Below are 24,247 nucleotides of genomic sequence, written 5' to 3'. Positions count from 1 at the left end.
CTGGAGAACAAGTCTTATGAGGAGCAGCTGAGAGAGCTGGGGGTGTTTAGCCTGGAGAAGAGGAGGCTGAGGGGAGACCTTATTGCTCTCTACAACTACCTGAAAGGAGGTTGTGGAGAGGAGGGAGATGGGCTCTTCTCCCAAGTGACTGAGGACAGGACAAGGGGGAATGGCCTGAAGCTCCGCCAGGGGAGGTTCAGACTGGACATCAGGAAAAAAAATTTTCACGGAAAGAGTCATCGGGCACTGGAACAGCTGCCCAGGGAGGTGGTTGAGTCGCCTTCCCTGGAGGTGTTTAAGGGACGGGTGGATGAGGTGCTGAGGGACATGGTTTAAGGGATTGTTAGGAATGGTTGGACTCGATGATCCAGTGGATCCTCTCCAACCCAGTGATTCTATGATTCTATGAAACAAACAACACTGGATTTCTAAAAACAATTTTTATTTAACAATTGCTTTTTTCGAAATTTCAAAAACTGGGGGGGAAAGCCCCAGTTTGTCTGCCTGAACTGGGAGAAGGCACTGCTGAACGGCAGCTTGCTATGTGTAGCACAGACAGCTCCAAATCCTTGGTCTTTGGGAAACCCAAGGTGTTCCATAATCAGAATGCACTTCTATCAGAACTTTATCTTCATCAACAGCCAAACCTCATGTCATTTGTGAGTCACCTGGGGCTTAGAGCTCTGAAGCCTAAGACAAATAAAGCTTTGGCAGCTGCTGCAAAGCTGGGTTTGTTCAGTGCTCCAAGTACCAGCATGATCCTCCCTTTCCCACTCATTACTAGAGGAAGAGATCATTTTGTAAGGGTGTGAGATGTGTCCAGACCAAGGAAACAGCTGTAAGTTAGCCTACCCCCTCTTTGATAGCACCTGTCAGTGCTTGCCCATCCTCTGCTGTGGAAAGATGTCCTGTGCAGCAGCCTTACAGTGCCACCGCTGCTACGCAGGGAGTTGTCACTGCAGCAACTGCTACTTCAGAACTAAACAGCAATTTAAAGCTCTCAGAGTTCTATTTTCAGCATTTTTCCTCTAGCTCATCACATCTGTGACCCACAGCCAATAGGGAAGCGAGTGGGTGGGGAGCATTGCAGGACTCTGCTGCTGGGGTGGGGATTCAAACTGCTCTGGAGGCAGGGAGCCAAGTGACCAGAGGTGACGAATAGGTCATGTCACGGGCTGTGGACTTCTCACTCCTGCAAGCACCAGTCTTCAAAACACAGCCAGAGCGATGCAGATGAGCACACAAATCTCCCCCCTCTTCCTGCAGCCTTAGACATCATTGGGGGAAAATGTATTTGGTGGGTGATAACAGAAAGCAGATGGACAAGCGGGGAACCCAACGTACCCAGTGCCCCGACACAGCCCAGGGGTGCACGCAGCCCCTGCCAGCCCAGCCACGGAGACACCAACACCGGCTGGAAGGGGCAGCTTCTTCACCCAGCAAATGGACACTCAGAAATGACAAGGGTAACGGATGGAAAGCATGTCCTTCCTCTGAAATGTGATACGTTAATTACTATTTCTGTCTCTTCCAAATCTTATTTGCTGCTAATTGTGCCTTAATGCATACACAGCAGGCCTCTAATTTCCGACAGATTTCAGCCTGGAAGTCCATTAAGCTCCTGCCACGCTGACAATCATTTTAAAGGCCTTTCTATGGCTGAAGCAGTGCAAAGAGCCAGCAGAGTTTTCACCGGAGCTGCGGCTTTGAAGAAGGGCTCCCGAGCAGGACACCGCTGGAAGCAGAGGTGAGCACCTCTCCAGCCACAGTCATTGATAACACCTTTCTCTTGATGCGGGCAGAGGGATGGTTCAGAGATAAGTGTGGTTCAAAGCCCTTAGCAGCATCTCTGCAAACTGGAATACCCAGGCCACCACGTGACAGCAGTTTGGCAGCTGCTCTGAGCTGACTCCGTACACTTAACTACAAGTTAACCACAGTAACACAGCCCAAGAAAGTCCCTCTGTGCAGAGGTGTGTGCTGCACATCTCTCCAGGAGGAACTGCAAGGATGAGGTTGTAGCGAGGTGGGTGCCAGTCTCTTTTCCCAGGACAAGAGGAAATGGCCTCAAGTTGTGCCAGGATAGGTTAGATTGGATATTAAGAAAAATTTCTTCACATAAAGGGTTGTCAAGCCCTGGCAGAGGCTGCCTAGGGCAGTGGTGGAGTCCCCACCTGTGGAGGGGTTTAAAAGCAGTGTGGCTGTGGTGCTCAGGGATGTTGGTTTAGTGGTGAACCTTCAGTGTGAGGTTTATGGTTGGACTGATGATCTTTAAAGGTCTTTTCTGACTCAAATGATTCTGCGATTTTGGAGCTGGGCAGAGCCGGCGCTTCTCTGCAGGGTCCCCAGCTCCTGGGACACACTGCAAATGCTATTCCTGTGAGCATCTGAAAGGAATTGACTTGGGGTTTTTTTTTTCAATATAGGAAAAAGGCACATGCACAGAGAGTTGCCTGTGCTGCACACAAGATGGTACTGCAACACCAGCCTCTGGGTTAGACTACAACCGCTCATGGTTTCACATGCCTGTATCAGGTCATCTCACAGAGTAACTTTCTGCGCCTCTGCTGTGCCTTGTCTTTAATAACAGAGCATTCGGATTATTTGGAAGATGGATTAATTTCTTGTCAGAAAGATATACTCAGAACTGTGACAACTCCACCGTTTCTCTTCTGTGCTGGACTCAACAGATAACGACACATCCTTTCTCAGATAAACCGGTGCCTGTTGCTCTTAGCAGAAGATCATTTGGTTTTACTGTTTTTCTTCCAGCCAGCAAACGCGCTTGGCCCGGACACACAAGGTCTAGCAAAAACCACATTTCACATTCTTCTGCAGTAGCAGTGAAAACATTTGGAAGGGACCCTTTCCTCAGTGCCTTTGCACTCCAGGAAGCTGCGCCTTTGCCTGATTACCTTTGTTCATCAGAGATAAGAAACACAGTGCGAGAGACACTTTCTCTGAGCTCTTTGGAAAGAGCCACTGCTATGCTTTGGCAAACACAAAAATCCATTGTCTTGATAGTGAGTCCAATTTCTTAGCAAATGACTGCTCTGGGTCAGCTCAGTACTACTGAATAACACAACGCTGAATTCTTTCACAGCTCAGATTTTCAGCAGAAAGGCAAAAGGAACGGGAAGAACTTGGAATCAGCCTTATCCTATGAAGAGATTTGCAGTGAGGTGGGCGTGAAGCCACTGAAGACAGTGGCACACTGTCTTCTCTGTGGCTCAGGAAAAGGGGTCTGACACCCAGCACCGCCACAGCACTCAAGAAAATGAAATGTTATTTTATTTCTTTTTGAGTCACCAGTTTGACCTATTTCTACAGTCTGGACTAGAGAGCCTTATATCCAATTTACTCTTGATGATTAATTTGCTACTTTTTGATATTTAGTCATGCCACAACCCAACATTGTAAGGGTGCGATGCACTAAAGCATCAGATCGTATTTCGGAGCTCATGAGAGAGATGAAGACATAAAAGCATCCTCACCGGAGACTTCACTGTCAAAAGGACCCCCCTAACAGATCATCTATAGACACAGCCTCTTCCCCATGTGTTACTGTGCTATGCACAACACTGTGACACTCATTGCCCACCTGTCCTCTGTTGATTTTACCCACACTTGGGCACTCGCTCACCATCGTCCACCTTCCTGCAGGGAACCTTCAACCTTCCTCCTTCTTCTCAGTCAGAACTAGGCAAGACCTCGACCCAGCAACATGCCTCAAGAAGAAATTTTGACCATGAAGCATGTTTTGGTTTAGATTATACGCACAGGCAAAGGGCAGAGGGGCCCTCCCTGACCACTGGTGGGCTGCATGGGTCTGCTGCAGAAACTAGAGCTCAGCACCGTGCACCAGTGTGGCACAACCCAGTGCACATGATTTGTTCATTAAGTTAATGCTCATGCTAAACAACAGTGACACAGATACATTCATCAGCTTTTAGGGTTGGTAAGGTAATATTATTAGATGATGGCTGTAGCTGACAACTAAATGGAAATACCTGATCGTGGCAGATCAGGTCAGCAAACATTCTGTACAGAGTTATCCTGACCAAAGAGTGCTGACTCTAAGTCAGAGCACGTCTGGCACAAATCTTCAGTGTAAATAAACCATTGACTGAAAACTTTACATTTGCAAACAACGGTGAATTCATGCTGATTCTCTAATTCTTGCTGCCATGATACTGCTTTTGTACTGGTGAAACAGTCCATTCTCAGTTCTCCAACCATTTTTGGTCTGCAAGCATTTCTGAACAAGAACTAATTTGTTCTGCCTGTCTAGAACTGCTTCCCAAAATTACATAGTTTAGGCTTTCCAAACACCATACTGAATCCTTTTTAAACAGTGCATTACCAGCTATCAAAGGACCTAGAAATGGACTTCTGTTTCAAAAATCTTATGCCATCAATCACACTAACACATGTGAAACATTCGGGACTCAGGAAGTTTTCAGCATTAATTCCTTATTTAGAAACAGGAGGTGAATAATGTGTCCCCATGGAGGAAGATGGGGAGTAGCTACCTTTAGTGCTTAAAAATGTATTTGTGAATCAGTCAGTATTGTGGGGTCCAATGTAGAGGTCAAAAGGGCACATCAAGCCAAGCAGAGAGCTTTTTGAGCTTTTGATACCTGCTGCCTAGATACCAGCCTCACTTGACTCACTCGATATGCTTCCAGGAAAGAAATGAACAGTTTAGCCCTTGAAAGGAAACGATCACCAGGAAGCAATTCCATTTGTCTCATTAATTCATCCCCCACTAAGGTAGACTATGCTGCAGGAATACTGCAGCTGACAGTCACCTTAACCGGATGTGTTTGAAATCAAATATCAAATTGTTGCATACTTACATAAAAATCTGGCCATATCAGTCAAGGAAAGCTTTAAGAGTGCAAAGCTTCTCCATAACTCTCAAAATGCTTTTTTTTCCTCAAGTCTGCATATCCCAACTTTTTTAATTAGATGTAGACATCTGTCCTGAAGAGGGAAGTCCATAATATACAGCTGACATTAATTAACACATCCTTTTAATGGGGATGCAAAATAGTGTGCATCTTGTCAATTTATGCATTTCGTAACATAACAAGATTTCATAATGATTTCAGAATGCGTATTTCTTTGCAATGGGGAAAAGTAGTTGTGTACAGAAAACCCCATAAAAACTCTTCATCGCCAACAACAGACTTTTCATCAAGCCCACTAGTGGTTTCCTGGGAAAACATGCGAGTGATATAAATAGATGATACATATTTGTATTTACATGAACAAAATATGGAAGACAATGGATTTGTTATGCTGAACACTGAATGTAGCCTCTTGTTTAGATTTCAGTCATCCTTTCTTACCTGGAATGTAACGTTCTTTTAACAGTAACCGTGGCTAGGAAAGTCCATTCATCTTGAAGATATAAATTAGACTTGGAAATTTATGTAAATGCAATTATTCTTTATCTGTGCTTCAGAATTAAGGAAACATTAAAACCTCAGTGGGAGTGAAGACCATTTGTGGACATGTTGACAAAAAGAAACAAAATTTTCGGTTGAATTCAATTAAAAATTTTAATGACTAAATGACATTGATAGTTTGAAAAAATGAATGAATAATATATATTGAAAATGAGATTATAAGTATAATTGTAGGAAACTGATGCTAATTCTGTGTTGCAGCATCTTAGAGAAGGCTGAACTTCAGCATCCCCATGGAGAGTGTAAGATCATGTTTGTACTAGTGCTTTTCCACTCTACTCCTTTGCTGCGGTAAAAGAAGTTGCAATAAACTGATCAGCAAGATGCTTTACATTCTCACAAGGAAAACGTAGTATAACTGTCGTGAAGTGCTGACTGAAGGTGAGAGTCTCAGCCCATCAATCGGCTTCTCTTTGGAATGGGAAAAATGTAAATATCCACACACAAAAATAGAATTTAAAAAAATAAAAACTCCTTTAAGCACTGTATTTATGGCACTAAATTTACATATTATGTCCTCTTCCATAAAAAAGCATCATCAAAAAGAACTTGTGCCAGTTTTGTATTAAAAGGCCTATAGAAATCTCTCAAAATTGCCTTTGTTGTTGGTAGCATAGGTCCCAGACTTCTGTCCTCAGGCCGTCTAGTGTTCGATGCAGGGCTCTTTGTAATGAGAGCTTCTTGTTTCTCACTTAGAGGTCCTGTGGAAAACCAAAATATCATCTCAGAATATTTTCCCCAAATGCCCATGCTAAAGAAGACAAATGACTGACTCAGAAGGTTTGCCAAGGAGAGAAAATAGAGTCTGTGGGAGCAGCAATGATTTTTCAGACAATTGAATAGAGGCATAGATTAGTAGAATAAATCACTGTTAGTAAATACGAAAATCATGTGTTTCCCCTCCCATTAATAAATCACCCCTGTAACAAGCAGCACAAATCATTTCTGGAGGAAAAAGTTTTCTGAAAACAACCATGACATTGACTACAACTTCCCGTCTGTTTGGGAGCTACTATTATTTTACATTGTTATTTCATTTTATTTTATGAAATAACTTCACAGAAACTCCACTGGCCTCACTCACATAAGCCCTTGTTTTGTTTGTTTTTGAGATTCTCAGTGGGATCGAAGTGGTACATGGGGATAGTGATGCCCCTGCTCCAGGAATAAATCTTAGCCCTTGACTGCGTACTTCAGCAAGATAAAAACCGACAAGCTTTTCCACCGTAAATGATATGGAAGAAGATGCCAAGCTCATCATCTGTTCAATCTGCTACATCCAAACTTTCTCATCATCTAGACCAGTGTTTGGACCAGCCAGACTATTTCACAGCCACATTTGCATCCTCTCGCTACTGTCGAATCAACATTGGGCAACATTTTGTCTGCCAGCGTTTCTCAAAAGATTAGCAACAGATGTCTCAACACAGCAAAACCACAATTTTCCCCTTCTTGCCAGCTAGAAACACAACCTTTCATCATACTCAGATGTAGGTTTTGGATTGGTGCACACCAGCAACAGCACGCACACCATAGCAGTACTTCAAATTGTCTCAATTGTACAAGATAGATCTCGCACCCATGTAAGCCCTTCACAAACAAGCCTGGACTGCCTTCAGACGCAGGACTGGCTTCTATATGGTGAGATATATCCCTACATTTTGAATGGTCTTGATTTTTTTTCTTAATAGTGTTATTAAGATCTTCTAACATCAGCCTTTCTTTGGGAATTTGGGAATCTCAATTTTGCTTGACTCCAAGCAACAAGATTAATGCATCCTTTGAGACAGATTCCCATGCTTCTGTTTTGTTTCTTAGTAAAGCAAAAATTACCTAGAAGAAGGATTACAGTGATATTTTGCACTTATCTCAAAGCAGCCAGAAGGTACCTACCCAGACCCAGAAACTGGAACACCATGTGCATGGTGTATTTCACATTGGATGCGTGATCCTCCAAGCGAAGAACGAGTATCTGATCTTTGTTAAACACTGTCAGCCAGTCCAAAAGATACACAACATAGAGCCCGACCTGTAACCTCACCTGTAAGCACAAAAAAACCCCACAACAGATTAAAATTAGTTTATCTTACAACACTTCCAGCAGTAAGAAACCAGCATTCACCTCTGCCTTCTGGGCAAAAAACCTGAACATGTACTTTTGAGGAACTATAAAAAAAAATAATAAACTATATCTGAACATTTTTTAATCTTCCTCTTGTTTTCAGGGCAGCTTAAGGAAATCTTTGCAAATGGCCTTCCTACTGGTTGGAGGTATGACTCTGCTAAGGGCTTGGCGACGCCCTTGGTGCCCCAGGCACAGGTCTGTGTGCAGGTGCTTCAGGGACAACCATATGCAGGGGGATGCTTGCCCCCCTCGCCTCCACGCTCCTTCATACCTGGGATGGCCGAGTCTTCACGGATACACTGAGGGCTTTCAGCCCAGCTGGAGTGGAAGGAAAGATGCTTAGCCCAGCCACCTTCTCCAGGCCCTATGGCTGCTTCTTTCACCTTGCTCATCAGCTGCACCGGATCACACTGACATGAGTAGCACAAATACTCTGATTTGGTGTCAGGAACCAGATTTGGGTGTATTTCCTTGTACCCTCTGACTGCACTAGTTAGACTGAGATCTAAGCTGCAGCAGCAGTGGCTGCTAGACAGCGTTAGTGGTGCATTGTCTGCGGATGCAGTGAGAGCACCAGACTATGATAGATCAGAGATGTGAGAAAGCAGCTTTTCAGCCTGTCCTGACCTCATCTCTGTTTTTCTTACCCTCTCCGTTTCACATAACAAGTTGGATCATAAAAGAGGGTAGTCCGGTGTTCTCAAAAGTCCAACCTCCAACTGTGCTTATAAATATTTTTCTAAATCCCTTCAGGCTCAGAAGGGAGAAACATGAATCCCAAGTCATAAGCATCTTTCATAAAAGAGACTTAACATCTTCAAGTCGCATTACCACAGAAACGATGAAGTCAGATAACAATATTCTTTTTCACTTCTTACACTGACTCATGTGGCCTATATCAACACTTAAATGGCACTAAGAGAAGCCATATTTTGAACTACTGCTATGTCTTTATTATGATAATGTGTGATTATGATGTGTGTCTTTGCGTGCTTTTAACAAAACGCCTCCATATTAGGCAGATTTCCTTATATATGTGCTGCACAAGAACCTGAAACATCTTATCCGATTAAAACATCAGCCTAACACATAACAATGCTGGTAGGGCAGCACACCAGCCCTCAGTTACTGCTCTTCGTCACTGCACACTGGGACAAACGCGTGGCTCAGTGATGGGGTTTGCCTTTCCTTCTCCTAGAAGATGAAGGTGAGGGAAAGGCAAGCATTAACTGGGTGGTACAGTTTGGGATGGCAGCACTTTCCCACACCAGCTTAGAAGCTTTTTCAAAGCACACTTTTTTTTTTCCAGAAAGGAATTTTAACTAATATGTCCCCATAATTTTCAGTTTCCTTGCGATCAGCAGGAACCTTGATTTTCCTCCCTACAGAGTGTGTAGGGTCCTTCTGAATCACGCTGCCTCCTTCCATAAAGCTCCAGTGCTTCCCCCACATATCAAAGGTACCAGTAGGATTCCCCAAGCCATTTTCCCACCCATAATATCAGTATCTCCACTTCCAGTTTGATCACCCTGCCTTGGCAAGCCTTTCTCCAGGCATTGTGCTCTCCACTAACGCTAGGTGAGGACAAGCTGACAAACAGCCCTCTCTTTACAGGTTAGCATCTCTCAGCAGTGACAATGTCTGTGACAACTCTCTTGTTTCAGGAATATAGTAACAAATAGCAAAACAAAAGTCTTCTCTAGTAGTTGCCCAATTAGCAATCCAACGAGCTCACCAGGGAAATTAAGCCCACTTTTTCAATATATAGCAACCCTTGCACATAACAGACTAGCCACTTGGCTGAAGGAGCAGCAAAAGCAGCCCACGGAGGAGCACTGCTAGCATTTGTGTTTTACGACAAACACCTGCATGTGAGTCCCTGGAACAAGGCATCATCTGCTTGTTTACAAAAGGATCTTCTTCAGCAGGCTGCCTAGGAAAATAAATGAAGACTGGTTCTGCACCCTGAGGATGAAGGTAAGAGGAAAAATCTTTCCTTCTGGTTCTCTGTCTGCCTTTTTCTCCCCACACTGGAAGAAATGCATTTGTGCAAGCAAATGCCTGGGAAGAATTGTGATGCTGCCCGGCAGCAGCTTGTGTCTGCGGAGGTCCTTGAGGCTTTCATCAAAGACCAACAGCTCCAGCCTACCTGCCAAGGTCAGTAAGAGGGATGTCCTGTTTGTCCTCCTGCTGCAGCGCTCAAGCCTGTGCAATACACTCTTTTATGGTGATTTTATGGAGTGGAGGAGGCAATAACTTCACCCCAGAGACAAAGGAGAGATGTATACCCCCTGAGTCCTTTACAGCCTGAGCAAATAAAAGAGGATTGAATGGCAAACTGGCCAGATGTGATATTTCAAGTCAATCTCTTCCATATTTTTCTGCAAAGGCTTTTTTTTCTGCCCCCTCAAGCAATATCTGAAGCCAGCTCTAGACTAAAATATGAATTTTGGAATACTGTAATACTTCTCCATTCCCCTGCCAGCAGTTTCTGTGTTTCCTTTCATCATTTTTGAACATACACTTTTTTTTTTTAAAAAAAAGAAAGGTTTTATCTAGTTATTGGTAGCCTTTTCTTGAGAAAGAAAACATAAATTATTCTGAATTTGAGGCAATTTCATACCACAAAGATGCTCGCTGGAGCTACTTTTTGGAGAGATCTACAAAACGCTTACACATAAACTGCAATCTTCACTAAACATGCTCTCCATGCACTTGCACAATAGACAGACTTCACTGTTGCTGTTTGGCATTCATCAGGGAACAGGCTCAGCTGAGCCAGTACATCAGCTTTTACATGCTTATATATATATATATTTATGTCATCTGCTTTACAAATGAAAAGGGAGTAACTTTCATTTCTTGGCGCTTATTTGCACAGCATTTTGGTATTTTAATAACCTTGACCCCATGTACTGTTAAACAAGCAAGGAATCAGACGTTCATAGAAATACGCACGGGCATGGCATTGTTGAGGGTGTTGTTGTAGACGCAGGCTCGCAGGGAGTAATCCAGCATGCAATTCTCAAACAGCTGCAGCGACTCAGCCACTTTTTCATGGAAATCTTCCACGGATTTATTAGCACTTGCGAAGTATAGATAATCAGAGTATAATCTGTGAAGAGAGACGTGCAAGTGAATGAGAGAGGGAATGAAAGGAGATTTATTTACATGACAATGGCAATTAGCAACAGGGATTGAGGAAAAGTTATGTATGTGTACCACTGCCCCATCAGCCACTGACATATTTCTTATCAATTTTGATGTGTTTGGGCTCAGATTAACATCCATTCCAGGGAGCTGCTGAACATCATCCCCACTTTCAAGGTCAGCATTCCTTGAGAACCTGACCCTAGTAACTGTGCAAGCCAACACGTTCTCTTGAGGGCAAATTTTTCATATGTATGTACCTTAATTTTGTGTTATCTATGAGCAGTAAAACCGGTCTCAGCTGACACTGGTACCCCTCAGTATTTGGTGCTCCACTCTGCAGTGAACAGAAACAGTCCTCGTCTCGAAAGCTTAAAGTTGATGTTAAAAGCAACAGAGGAAAGTCATGGGTTAGAAAGAGTGATTTTTATGGTATTACCAAGCTGGCTACCATCAAGAGTAGGAAAGAGTCCAGATTTCCTATTTTCTACAGAAAGCTTCACGTCCCATCTTAAAGTGACTTTCCATCAAAACCTTCCAATTTACAGCATCTGACCTCTTCATTTTCTTAAGCTGAAATGCTGCAGTTCGGCAAATGGTTCACATTTGTGCCACCATCTGTGGTGCTGCATTCCCCAAGCAGTCCCACCTCTAAATATTAGACCACAAACTGAACGTGTATTTCAATTTTCTTTCATATTTAGGCTTACAAACTGCGACCAGAACCACAGTATTTGGAGATGGTTTTGTAACACATGAGCAGTCCCTTCCCCAAGTGTATTTTCAACACAAACATTGTTCCCCCACAGCAACCACCTCTCGGCACAACTCCAGAAATCCTAGCAATCTTTCAATCTCTTTCAAAAAACAGTTTTCTAAGAAATTACCTAAACCCCCCAATCTATTTAGGTGTCCTTTTCTTGCTGCAGTGACCTTTTGTCTTCTACTTTATTTTTTAACTTCCCTAGATTTCCACAGGTGCTTAAAAATTCATCAATTAATTTAGAAAGTTTGGGCCCTAATCCAGCAAAGCACTCAAGCACAGGAACAGCCCCTCTGCACTCATTATTTATGCTAGTGTTCTGCAAGAACAGGACTTTAATCCCCATGTGAAATGAATTAAGCCTCTCTGTTCATTTGAAAAGGAAGAAAAGGGATGCATTAGTTGCAGGATGCTTTTAATTCTACGATTCTATGACTCTAATTCAATCATTTACATGCTTTATAGAAGAGAAATGACAGCACCCTGTAGAAGATAAGGCAGAGGCACCCAGAACTGTCTATAGGAGTCACCAACTAAGACAGACAAACAATCAGATCTTTGTCTATTTCTTCCCAGTCTGGTAAATGCAGCTGCGACAGTTTTCTTTAAACGAAAAAACTCCATCTCAGAGCAGAAAGAGGTGACAATGCTTGGACCAGACTGGATAGACAGCCTGTTTTGAAGTGATGCCCGCCAGTGCTTGAGGACCACAACCATGGCATCACAGGTGCCTTCCCCTCTGCAATGGGACATCTTAGAGCCACCCCACTCGCGCAGCGCATGAGGATGGGCTGGGGAGAAGCTAAGGGGCACAGCCAGCCAGCTCCAGCTCCAGCTGAACGAGGCCCACAGCTCCTGCTGGCAGAAGAGTGTGTACATCAAGACTCGGGCTTGACTGGCTTGTCCCAGGGAAGGCAGGACCAGCTGCTCCTGGCAGAGGAAATAAAAAAAGCTTCTTGCTGGGGCACAACCAGCCAGCAAGCACCACGCACAGCTTGGGTGCAATTTTATTTAAAAGGTTTAATATGATAATTACTTAGAATAGTAATTATCCATTAAAATGAATGCATTATTTTAAAGACTTGCTGGCATCTTAGGGAAAAATACATTCTTGAAGACAAGTTCTCTCTCTTCAGGGTAGTCAAGATTTTTCTGTATTACATTCCATCTGTTTTTAATTCTGGCGACATCTGCCTGTAAATAAAGCCTTTGCTGATTAGGACTTCAGATGTTCCGGCTACTTGAAGCCATTACCCTCAATTACCATTCATCGTAATGAAATAATGGCATCACTGATATCCACCATGACAAACCCTGATCTCCTCCAAATATCCCCCACTGGGGCATAGACCAAGAAGCTGCGCAGGTTAGACCAGACCCTGTCCCAGACCCTGAGGCAGCACTCATGTCCTCCTGGCAACTGCAAATCCATGTCCCACTGCCTTGCATTGCCGGTGGAGCCACCCAGGCTGCCTCTTCTGCTGGGGCTGCTTTTGCATCTGTAGTTCATGTGAGCAACAACGGGATATGGAATTGTAAACAAAAGGAATCCAATTTATTATAAATACAGTAAGGGATACAAAGCTGAATTTTTATTTTGACCTTATTAAAGGTTGTAAAGAGACACACACATTGTAGAAGGTGGTTAAAGCAAGCAGGGAATCAGTTGGTAATTCATATGAGGAAGCCACTTCAGCCAGTGCTCTCACATAAAATCACCATCTGCTAAATCCTGAGGTCATTGAATCACCAGGTTGGAAAGGACCCACTGGATCATCGAGTCCAACCCTTCCTAACACTCCCTTAAACCATGTCCCTAAGCACTTCATCAACCCATTCCTTAAACACCTCCAGGGAAGGTGACTCGACCACCTCCCTGGGCAGCTGTTCCAGTGCCCGATGACTCTTACCGTGAAGAATTTTTTTCTGATATCCAGCCTGAACCTCCACTGGTGGAGCTTCAGGCCATTCCCCCTTGTCCTGTCCTTGGGAGAAGAGGCCAGCTCCCTCCTCTCCACAACCAACCAGTTTTCAACCCAGGAGTGTGCGCCTGTCCAGGCCAGAGGCTGACAGTTTCTGAAGCAGAACGCTGTGAGAAACTGTGTCAAAGGCTTTACTGAAGTCCAAGAAGACTCCATCCACATCCTTTCCCCCATCCAGTAGTCGAGTCATTTTGTAATAGAAGACGATCGGGTTAGTTTGGCAAGATCTGCCTTTTGTAAACCCCTGTTGACTGGGCCTGATCACCCGGTTCTCTTGCATGTGCTTCATGATAGCTCTCAAGATTACCTGTTCCATGACTTTGTCGTGAGATGCCGTTAGAAGTTGAGAGCTGTATTTCCTGGCACAGTTCTGCCTCTCACCGGTAGTCACATCCCACCACTGGGGAAGCTCACCAAAGGGTACCCGTCCCTTCCTCATGTCAAGGCTCTCTGGGCAGCTGCCAGGCAGCAGAATCAGGGCTGCCCTTCTCCCAGTGCTGGAGATCACACCACAGCCTGGTCCCCACCACCATCTGCATCCCCTTCTCCTTCCTGGGTGTTTCTGGGGCTTTGCCCTTGAGCACCCACCTAGCCCTACATATCCTGAATATTCCTATGGAGGTGCAGAGAGAAGGAATTCACACACCCCCAGTCTGACCCTTTTGGACTCTGTCTCCATTCCCTCCAGTCTGCCTGTTACCCTCATCATCATCACCCTCCTCCTTCAGAGGACACAGTGGAAATGCCCTAAATCTGGAGGAAGACTGAAGAGGAAAAGGAAAGTACAAGTGGAAAGAAGTGCATTCCTGGCTAAGGCAATGGAGAACCATTCAAGAACAGTCCACACCTCTGCAAAAGCACAGGCCTTCCACTGTTAAGTTAGAAAGACCAAGGATGAATTCCTAAGTAGCTGTTGGCTGCGTAAGTCACAAGTGCCTAGTGAAGCTTTCTACGAGTACTGCAACAAACATTTTTAAGATTAAAATAAGTTCAGATAACTTGCTGACTCTGGAGCTCTTTGCAGCCTCCAATTATTTCGAACAGTATGACCTTTAAGAATAAACATTATGATCTGACATGTATTGAAGTACTTCACAGGACCCCTTGAGCTGAGACCTGTAAATGCAGTGCCACACTTGGTCTCATGAGCCCTGCTGAGAACCAGTGCACGTTACCTCAGGTAATGGAGCTCTATTGCACTTGGCGACGTGTAAATTATATTTTTCAGGTTGGCTCAGGTGTCCACGCATGGCACTGACTTTGGCATTTAGATCCACACTACCATGAGTACATATGCCAAAACACACAGAATGAAACCCTTTGGCAGCTCTCACCACAAACCAAGAACTCTGTCAAATGCCATGGGAACATTCATTTGCATCCAAGAGCACAAGAGCGAAGAAAATTATTATAGTAAGACATTTTTGTTGCATATTTTAGCAACAAAATCAATGTGATCCTCACTCACCTTTCAACAGGGTCTCTCAGCATGATGATAAGTTTGGCGTTCGGTTGGAAGGCATGGATAAAGTCCTGGATTAAGAAGGGAGGTTCTCCTTCAGTACTGTTGTCATAGAAGAAAATCCAAGCATTGTTGTCCCACATCGTCGAGGCACTGGCCTCCCCTGGAAATTAAAAGCATCTCTGCTAGTATCTCATTTGTTCTTGTATCAGAGTGGAAACAGGATGAATTTCAAATAGGTGTAGACCAATTAAAATTAACTCTATTAATTTCAACACACCCTAGTTCTTGTAATTGCTCTGGCTGATGCTCCCCAGAGCCAGGGCAGTCACACTGCCTTGCACCTTTGTGAAGGCAGGGGTGGCTAAGGCAGGTTTTATGTAATTCCACCTGAAATATTCCTGCCCGCTGACCACTCTGCTCCCCGTCAATGGTTAACACGAGCAAATGTATTTGACCTGGTCTGGAACGGACTGCTCAGGGGTTTGGCCCACCTTCCAGCAAGGAGGCAGGCGCTCAGCACTGCCAAGGACCTGTTGTCCTCCTGTAGTACCCAAGGGCTGGATTTGATACTCCTCATCTCAGAGAATTAACTTGTGAACAAATTGTACAACTTAACACAAGCTAAAGATCTCTCCAGCAGATCAACAGTGTGTAGTACATCAACAGCAGAGAGGAGGAGCACATGGGAAACACTAAAAGCAATGCACTATCAGCTGAACTGTGCCATTGTGGTCTGAAATAGCCCTTTTCCAGAAGGGCTATTTTTAGCCCTTCATTTTCCAGAATTATCCATTATCAGAGCTTTTTTTAATATCACTACAATTATTCATGTAGATTAAGTCAAATATAAGTATTTACCAAGTATTGTACAAAAGGACTATAGAATAAATAACGCATTTGATTAAGCACCAGACTGTGATATTCTTAGTTTCTGAGGAGGCTTACTCTGAAAGTAACACTACAGGGAGAATCACACAATCAGTAGCGTCTCTGCCAGAAAAAAGGCATACGGTGCTTCAGCTGCTAAATAAATGATCTGATGCTGTGTTTCGACTTGTGTCATCTTCCTCATTTTTTTAAGCAATACTGGCATTTATGTAACACACTGCTGTTTAATAAAACATGTACAGAAGCTTTTTGGAAACTGCCACTCTTTGACAGTATAATGACAGCTAATTCTTATTAATAAGGTTTTTCAAATCAAAAGGAATGAGATGAAAAAATAATAATGTTGCGTCTTATAGACTTGCACGTGATTTCCCTTTTTCTCTCTCTCTTCTGGGAAAGTCCAACAAAGATTGTAAAAGATTGGAAAAACACAACATGAAAAAAGCACTGGCTCCAAACTTCAGCTTAACATAATGTGATTCATTAATAAAGTCTGGGAGTTGTTAGAAAACACATTAATCTTCTGTCATGTTAATTTTGCCTGTTTTCAGTAGGGGGAGATCAGGTCCATTGGCTAAAGCTGGGTGTCCACAACAGCTCTGCTCTTCCATCCTAAAGTAATTAACATAAGCACTGCCTAACCATCGGTGGGCTTTGACTTGTCAATTAAAACTTAATTAGCCCAGCTCCCACGCTGGGTGAAGCAGAAACACCAAAGACTAAATAGAGGACAAGAACCGAGACAGCCATACCAAACCACCACGCAGCTCTTTCTGCGCTACCGGGAGATGGCATAACGCATGGACAGACAGAACTGGGCGCCACCAGGATGACCTTGCAAAGTCACTGCTACATCTCTACGACAGGAACAGCTTAAACTGCTCCCTCAAAAATGTTTGCCTAAATCGTGTCAAGGACTGAAGTGTCTGACCTCATGAAACCAACTATTCCTCTCTAGAACAGCTTTATGACATGTCTTCATAATCCTCTGCTCTGCAGACCACTGATCACAATTCATGCTGTTGGATTTATTCCAATTAGCTTACATAGAGCAACCAACCCTGAGCACAAGAACGTCTGCTGACACACCTGCTTTCTGAATTAAATAAAATCAGTGCATTTACACACAATCAGGCAGATTCTCTTAACATCACAGACCAGAACACTCCTCAGAAATCACTTCAGCTCCATCAGCTGCCCCCACCAAAAACCTGCAGGCAGCACACAAGCAAGGGAAGATGACGGGCACAGGACCGGATCATGCTGAAGCATCAACAGGGATCCAAGGTGCTGCTCTGAGGCAGTCAGTTCGGGACAGCCTGGGTCCAAGAAGGCAAATTTTCCCAAAACAAGATGATTATCAAGAATTAAGGCACAGAGAATAATAATTTAAAAAAATCATTCTGGTCTCTGCTAAATCTTGTAATTTTAATTTCCTGAAGCGGCCAAACATACTCCTGACAATTTAACAGTGTTCCTTTCTGTTTTGTAAGACAGGGTTAATATCTGCAAAGAGAACGAGCCAACAAACCATGAGACAAATTAATTGCTACTGTGGTAATTATGTCAAATCACTGCAGTGCAACAAAACACACATTAATTTTTCTTATGGACTTGAAGAACATATGAGTAACTAAATTGCCTAAAGAATAGATGTATACCATTTTATTCAGTCACTAATGGATTAAAATCAGACTGTTTTCATAAGACATTCCTCTGAATTTATCATATTAATGATCACAAATAAACAAGTTCTGCTCAGGAGGCCTCAGGCCACGTCAGCATTGTCCTCTTTGGTTCCTCTCAAAGTAGATGTCAGCTTTTGTTGGAAAAAGCAATTATGACCCACTATGAATAATATCTAAAGAAGCTTAACTTTTCAAAATAACATATCATGATGAACTACTGAAATGTTTATAGTTTGAATTCATTTTTTCTTCCTAGTCATCTGAAATAAGAAAATGGAGGATGCTAAGCAAAGCTGATATTCATACAGATTCATTTCAGACTAGCTAGCTTTGTTTTGTTTTTTACCAAGGTCATAAAAGACTAAATTAATGAGCATAATCATTCAGGGCTTTTCCTGTAAACTTAATAAGAAAAGCAAGCAGAACCTTAATGAAACAAGAAATGAGAATACAGGAAAAAGAAACATAAAGCGAACTCTCAAAAAAGTTGTAACAGGAGGTAAGTAATCAAAGATGTACATTGCCAATTACATTAGTGAATTTAATTAGTATAAGCACTTCATCCATGAAAGGACAGGAGATAGTCTTGTAAATAGGAGGAAAATCTGCAGATGTCTTTGATGACAACATTTCTAAAGACCTCATCTTGAAAATTTTGCTTCATTTGAATATTTAATAAAGCAATGATACACTTAAATGGAGGCTGTGGAAGTACCGAACAACTGTGACTACAGTCAAGCACCTGGTTTCTGCATCGTTCCACCAAGCCAACAATAGCTTACATTTTTTTGTTAGAATAAGACTGAAAAAAAGAGATTTTGAGGGTATTGCCTCCAAGGACAGGCAGAAAAACCTGTCTCTGTTTTCTGTAGAATAACAACTTCAGGCTTACTTGAAAAGTTCCTTCTCAGCAGGGAACTCTTGCACAACTAGTATTGTCGTGGAATGTGTCTGGTTTCCCAGGGAAATTTTGAGGTGACAGTGTAAGAAGGGTAAGACTCTTTTCTCCACATTTTCTGGCTTTGTCAGACAGCAAAAGCAGAACTTAGAAAACTGGGCATTGTAAACCAATGGCACCATGGCCCACAGTGGATGAGCACGGCAAATGGACCACTGTGTCACAGAAAGCAACCAAGGATCCCTCCCTGGAGCCCAGACCTAACCACAGACTTCCATAAGGTACAATACAACAGCTTTACTAAATAACTTCTAATGCTACTCAGGTAATTTAATATCAACTGAAACTATAATATCATCTTCAAGCAGTATCCTGTAGTGCACCTCTAGGCTTCGCGCCTGAAAAGAAACATCACACAAGATAGCTTCAGTTTGACTTTTTATAGTCCTGCTCCTGAAATCTGCATTATCTTTGCTCCGTGTTATCACTTCTAGACAGAAACTCTGTCTGAAAAACATGCAATTAACTTTCAGAAAATGATGTCATTTAGACGAGATTGAGCTGAAGTCGGAAAGCTGATTCTACTTTAGCTCAAACCACACCATTAAGAAAGCAGCTCAGGAGATTAATCATATTTATTTCAGTCCACTGTAGGATGCATAGAGATGGTGACCCAAAAAATGGTGGTCCTTCCTCCTGCAGATACCTTATATTGGAACTTGAGAAGAGCCTCTCGGAGCTGTTGCAATCACAGTCTCCGATCAGCTACAGGATTTGTACAGTCCCCATCACGTATCGTAACAGCACATTTGGTGTGTCACCCCAGACACGTTGCTGCAGCACTTGAACCTCAAGCTACAACACCGTGGTTACAGACAAACCCCTTGTAATGACAACAAAATGAAAGCAATGTCTGAAGGAGTCGCCATCTCACTCATTTTTTTTTAAAAAAAGATCTAATTACTGGTGTTCATCAGACATTTATTGCTTGATCAGGCATTTTCTACATAATCATAATTTTCTAATGAAACAAGTAACCACCCTCTAGGAAAAGCCAAGAACTTCTGCACTACCCACACACAGCAGAGAAACCAACACAAAGGATCCTGTGCTGTGAACCATTCACAGCACGAAAATGCCCCTCTCATTCCTCAGCTCTGAGCGCTGCCCACCTGGAGCCACAGAGACACATTTCAGAGACCGTATTCCCCTACCAATTATGATGTTGTTCATCTTGCCACGCTCTTTCATCGCTTCGCTCTGCAGCACACCCTGAATCTGATGGGCTGCTAAGTCGAACAGGTCAAGGTAATCTTCCACTGGGTAGCGATCGTGAAATCCATCTCTCAGACGAATGATTCCTAAAATACAGTGAAATGAGAGAAGTCTATCAAAAAATAAAATAAAATCATGTCAGGGCAGGATCAGCTGCTGGTGTAAATCAAGACGGGTTCATTGACATGGCTGGCACTGAGCCAGCTAACGTCAGCACAAAATTAGACTGATGAAGAGTAACACTCAGATAAAAGTGCCAATAATGAAGTAACTGAGATTCGAGATACTATTACGATTAAGCCATAAATTCGTACTGATAGGAAATACCTTAAGTGTTCGGTTTTACAGTTCCTACATGAATATCTTGCATTTATTTTCTTCTAAATTTAGCCTTTGGAATGAATATAAAAGAACAGATTCTGCTTTCATTTGCACCAATATAAGTTGAAGTTATAGTGGACTCCCACTAGATTTACAGCACTGAAATTGAGAGCAGGCTCTGATGCCAAACATGCAAATCCACATGCACTTAACAGAATCAGAAAACTGGGAAATCATTCATGTTTTCCTCTTTCACAAGTCGGAAAGCTTCACAATAGCATCTTATTTCTCTCCTTCTCTACACTCCTGGGTGTGCTCAGAATCACCTTCCCCTGCATTTCATTTCTCAGCATCTTGAGCCACAGCTGTGATTTTTATACCCCTTTTCCCACTCTTCTTTCCAACTCTAGTCTCACTTTTCCATCTTCTATACATACTGCCCACGCCTGTCTCTGCATGAATAAGTTCACCGTAAAATAACTAGTATCTTTCCTCTTGGAAACTGTAGTATCACTGAAAACCCTGTGATCTTTGATGCCAAGGTCACACAAAGCGAGAGCAACCAGCATTCAACAGCTAGACCCAACAGCAGAATCCAGCAAGCACTACACGCATCCACATTCAGAGGAACACATTAAGCACACAGCAGAGTCAGGAATCAAAATTGGTTCTTTGGCATCTCACCTAGTCTCCAACCACAAGATTAACCAACCTTGGCACCCAGGGAAGAGAGAACAAGAAGGACATAAACACTTCAGATGGATAAAATGATGTGTTCAGCCCCACTGCCCTCAGACACCCTTTAAAGGTGTAGTCACGAGGGGTGGATGTGTCTTGCTCCAGCAGGCCATAACCTCAGCTTTATCAGCCTGCCTTCGGAGACAGAGGGTCACTGCATGAAATACTGATGTCACCCAGGGAAAGAGCATCAAACATATATGCAGGTTCCTCAGTGTGAGACAGCGTTATCATGCAGAGCATCTCCATTGTCCAGTGCTTGACTAGAGCTGCAACAATACCAAAGTTCCTATAACAGAGCACACTTTATTTATTAAACCGTAAGACCTGAAGCCACCCGTATTTCAAATACTGACCCATCATTTATTCATGTAAGAAACGCTTTACAGAGCTTTGCAACACAAAACTTATCACTGCTATTCTTTAAATCTCCTATCACAACCTAACAGTTCCTTTTCCCACTTTTACAAATTCACAGGGTTGGGAGTTTTTTCCCTATTTTTTCCCAAAGCACTGCAATGGCCTCAAAAGTTGTGCCAGGGAGGTTCAGTCTGGATATTAGGAAAAATTTCTTTACTGACAGAGTGGTGAAGCCCTGGCAGAGGCTACCCCGGGCAGTGGTGGAGTCCTCATCCCTGGAGGGGTTAAAAAAATATGTGGCCAGGGCACTTTGGGACATGGTTTAGTAGTCACAGTGGGGTTGGGTTGGTGGTTGGTTTTGATGAGCTTAGAGGTCTTTTCCAGCCTTGTGATTCTTTAAATAAACCAAATGAAATGTGCATCACCTTGAAAAGTTTAACCCAGAACATCATTAAACAAAAGCAGACGGGATCCTACAGAGCATCCATCACCTGGATTTTTCCAATCTATAAACTCCAGTGGTTTTAACGAAAGCCAATATGGAGCAAATCCATAAATTTTACCCCTAACACATAAAAGAAATGCCAAAGTTTAATAGAGACAGCTCTCCTGAATGCCAGAGGACTTGTACTCACCAAAACGTTTCCTTGTCCACCAGTGTGGTTCTTTGATCGCTGAGAACCGAACGTCGGGGTGTAGCCTGAGCCGGTCGTACAGGTCTGTCGTCCCGCACTTGGGTTGGCCAATGATGTAGAAATGCGGGAGACAGCGCAAGCGGTAGTGTTTGTCCTTATAGTGGTACAAGTGGTTCCAAAATACCTTCCTGAGGTAATCAAATATGGTTCGAAAGCGCTTTGAATACAGTGCATAGGAGTTTGTTGCATAAGGATCCGTGGTTGTGTTTCCTCTGTACTCTTCATACCAACAAGGATTCTTACTATTTGGAAGGAATTTATTAGGAATTACTGAAAACATCTGCAACATAAAGAGCAACAATTTCAGTGAAGGCAATAAAAACCGGACAATTACCATTTCCTAACTTAGCACAATAAGAGAATGCAACAGAAACATTATGTGGACACATTATAATATAATATATATTATAATACTAGTATAATGAGGGAGAACTCTTATTTTTTTTAACTACAAGGTAGAACTAACTTATTTGTTCTGATGACACTGGAATCAAATCCTGTACAAACAGGTGGACTGGGAGAGAAGTACATTTAGAAACCCTTTAATTTTAAGGCTAGAAAGGACCTCAATAATCCCCAACTCCTCTGCACCTCAAGTATTAACTTTTAAACTCAAACACATAATACTCAAATCAAAATAACTTCCAGTTTTTAACTCTGAAATATAAGGTTTGCAATGGCTGGGTTTTCAGGGAAGCATATTGGTAATCAGTTATTAGAAAGGCTCCTTTCTTACTTAGCATTTCAGATGACTGACAAATCTAACTCAGAACCTGAGACAAGGTAAAAATTCAATGAGACTGCACAGCTATCAGAAGAGTGCCTGATTTCTTGTTCCAGGTGTCAAGACCATTTACATAACTCATTTATTTTGTGCATGACTCCAAAGGACATGACCTACAATACCGGTTTTTCAAGTGCTGTAAAGCAGAGGGCTCTAGATGGTGTAAATCACTACAGGAACATCTGGGCAGTTGCAGGAGTTTTTTATCCCAGTAAAAGCTTGACCTTATTGAAATAAGCAAGTATACAGCAGTTGCAGACACACTTTCATTCATACTCACATGTGGCTCTTGTTTCCTCAGCTCTTCTAAATCAGGGTGCTGCCTCGTTATAAACTCTATCTTCGAAGTAATAGTGTCAATAATTAATTTAATGCTTGGATAATCCTTTACGTATGAAATATTCATTTTAGAAGGCTGGTAATGGTCTTTCATGTCACTAAGGCTTTCATTGTCCATTAAGTTTGAATTGCTAGTAAAAGCTCCGTAATGGAAGGGAGATGGTATTAACAACAGACCACGCTTGGCTCCCGTCAGTACATAGGAAGCCATCACTAGAGTCATTATAATCAACCCAAATATTAAGCTGCATAGCTTCCCCTTCCTCAAGCAGAAAAACCCATTCCAGCTTTCACTGTGATCAGTCCTCACTTCCAGAACTGCAAGCAGCTTCATCTGCTTGCTGTCGGTGTACAAAGGGATCTTACTTTTTCCACTGCAAACAGGACACTTCTGGTTATTGTGATTAGGTCCACGGCATCTGAAACAACGTCTGTGCAAGTCATTTGGTAACAAATGTATGCAACAATTAATGCAATACCTCATATTACTACTGTTGAACTCCTGTATTAATGAGCCAATCACAGCCATAAAAACGTTGCTGAAGCAAGTGAGTCATCTTCTGGAAGGCTGAAATCATTTAATTCCTTGAGTGGATCTACTCAGCAACTCAAAAGGACAGGTTCCAATCAGAAGAGTTATCAGCACTCAAAAAGTGACACATATCATATAAAAGCAAAAAAAAAAAAACAACCAACAAAACACCACCAACCAACACACAAAAATAGATGTGCTGTGGACGTGGTTTCGAGAGTTTGGCTCAGTGAGAGGAATGTGGTGAAGAAAGAGTCAGCTACACAGATGGCTCAAGTTTTTCCCATTGAACAAAATGGGAAGGAAGAAAAATTGTTACATAGCGTGAAAATATGCAAAAGACAAAAATAACTCATTGTCCTCTGATTTACACTGGAATAGGCAAATATGGGTAGGGATTCCCAGGTGTTCTTAAAACAGGCGCGTTCCAAACCAAACCGCTGCTGATGGAAGCTTCATCTTCCCAGAGACAGTTTCCAAAACCGGCACCATAAACCTAAAGAAATAAATACATACATATAGATACACATAGTACAGCAGACACAATCTCTACATTCACCTTCATTCAAAGCCATAGAAAAGTACATTTTTACATCCATTTGTATGTGAATAAAATGGACTGGAACTTATTGAACCCTTCCCAGGTGCAGACACTTCTCACGAAACTTGAGTACCAATATTACAAACTCAAAGAAAAGTTGTGTTAACTACATTTTTGACAGCTGAGGAAAATGCTTTATCCTGAAGCTGAGACAAGAGGAAAAGAACAA

At 42.6% G+C, this 24,247-nt stretch overlaps 2 protein-coding genes across 4 annotated transcripts in view; one reads left to right on the top strand and one right to left on the bottom strand.

Moving 5' to 3' along the window:
* Window positions 1-14,941, top strand: part of GPR26 (G protein-coupled receptor 26) — a 144,902-nt gene extending 129,961 nt beyond the window's left edge. The window contains exon 4 of the transcript XR_008450749.1: window positions 13,266-14,941. The gene's annotated coding sequence lies outside the window, so the exon portion shown is untranslated. The remainder of the gene's footprint in view (window positions 1-13,265) is intronic.
* Window positions 495-24,247, bottom strand: part of CHST15 (carbohydrate sulfotransferase 15) — a 50,335-nt gene continuing 26,582 nt past the window's right edge. For all 3 annotated transcript variants that reach the window (XM_054071991.1, XM_054071989.1, XM_054071990.1), the window contains exons 2-8: window positions 22,887-23,973; window positions 21,763-22,102; window positions 19,648-19,794; window positions 14,963-15,119; window positions 10,558-10,714; window positions 7,368-7,515; window positions 495-6,175 (exon numbers count right to left, since the gene is read on the bottom strand). In XM_054071991.1, the coding sequence (XP_053927966.1) occupies window positions 5,985-6,175; window positions 7,368-7,515; window positions 10,558-10,714; window positions 14,963-15,119; window positions 19,648-19,794; window positions 21,763-22,102; window positions 22,887-23,474 (1,728 nt within the window). In that variant the 5' untranslated portion in view covers window positions 23,475-23,973 and the 3' untranslated portion in view covers window positions 495-5,984. The remainder of the gene's footprint in view (window positions 6,176-7,367; window positions 7,516-10,557; window positions 10,715-14,962; window positions 15,120-19,647; window positions 19,795-21,762; window positions 22,103-22,886; window positions 23,974-24,247) is intronic.

Source organism: Cuculus canorus, chromosome 7, assembly GCF_017976375.1.
Source record: "Cuculus canorus isolate bCucCan1 chromosome 7, bCucCan1.pri, whole genome shotgun sequence".
NCBI classification, from domain to species: Eukaryota; Metazoa; Chordata; class Aves; order Cuculiformes; family Cuculidae; genus Cuculus; species Cuculus canorus.
This window is presented reverse-complemented; position numbering and strand designations above follow the sequence as displayed.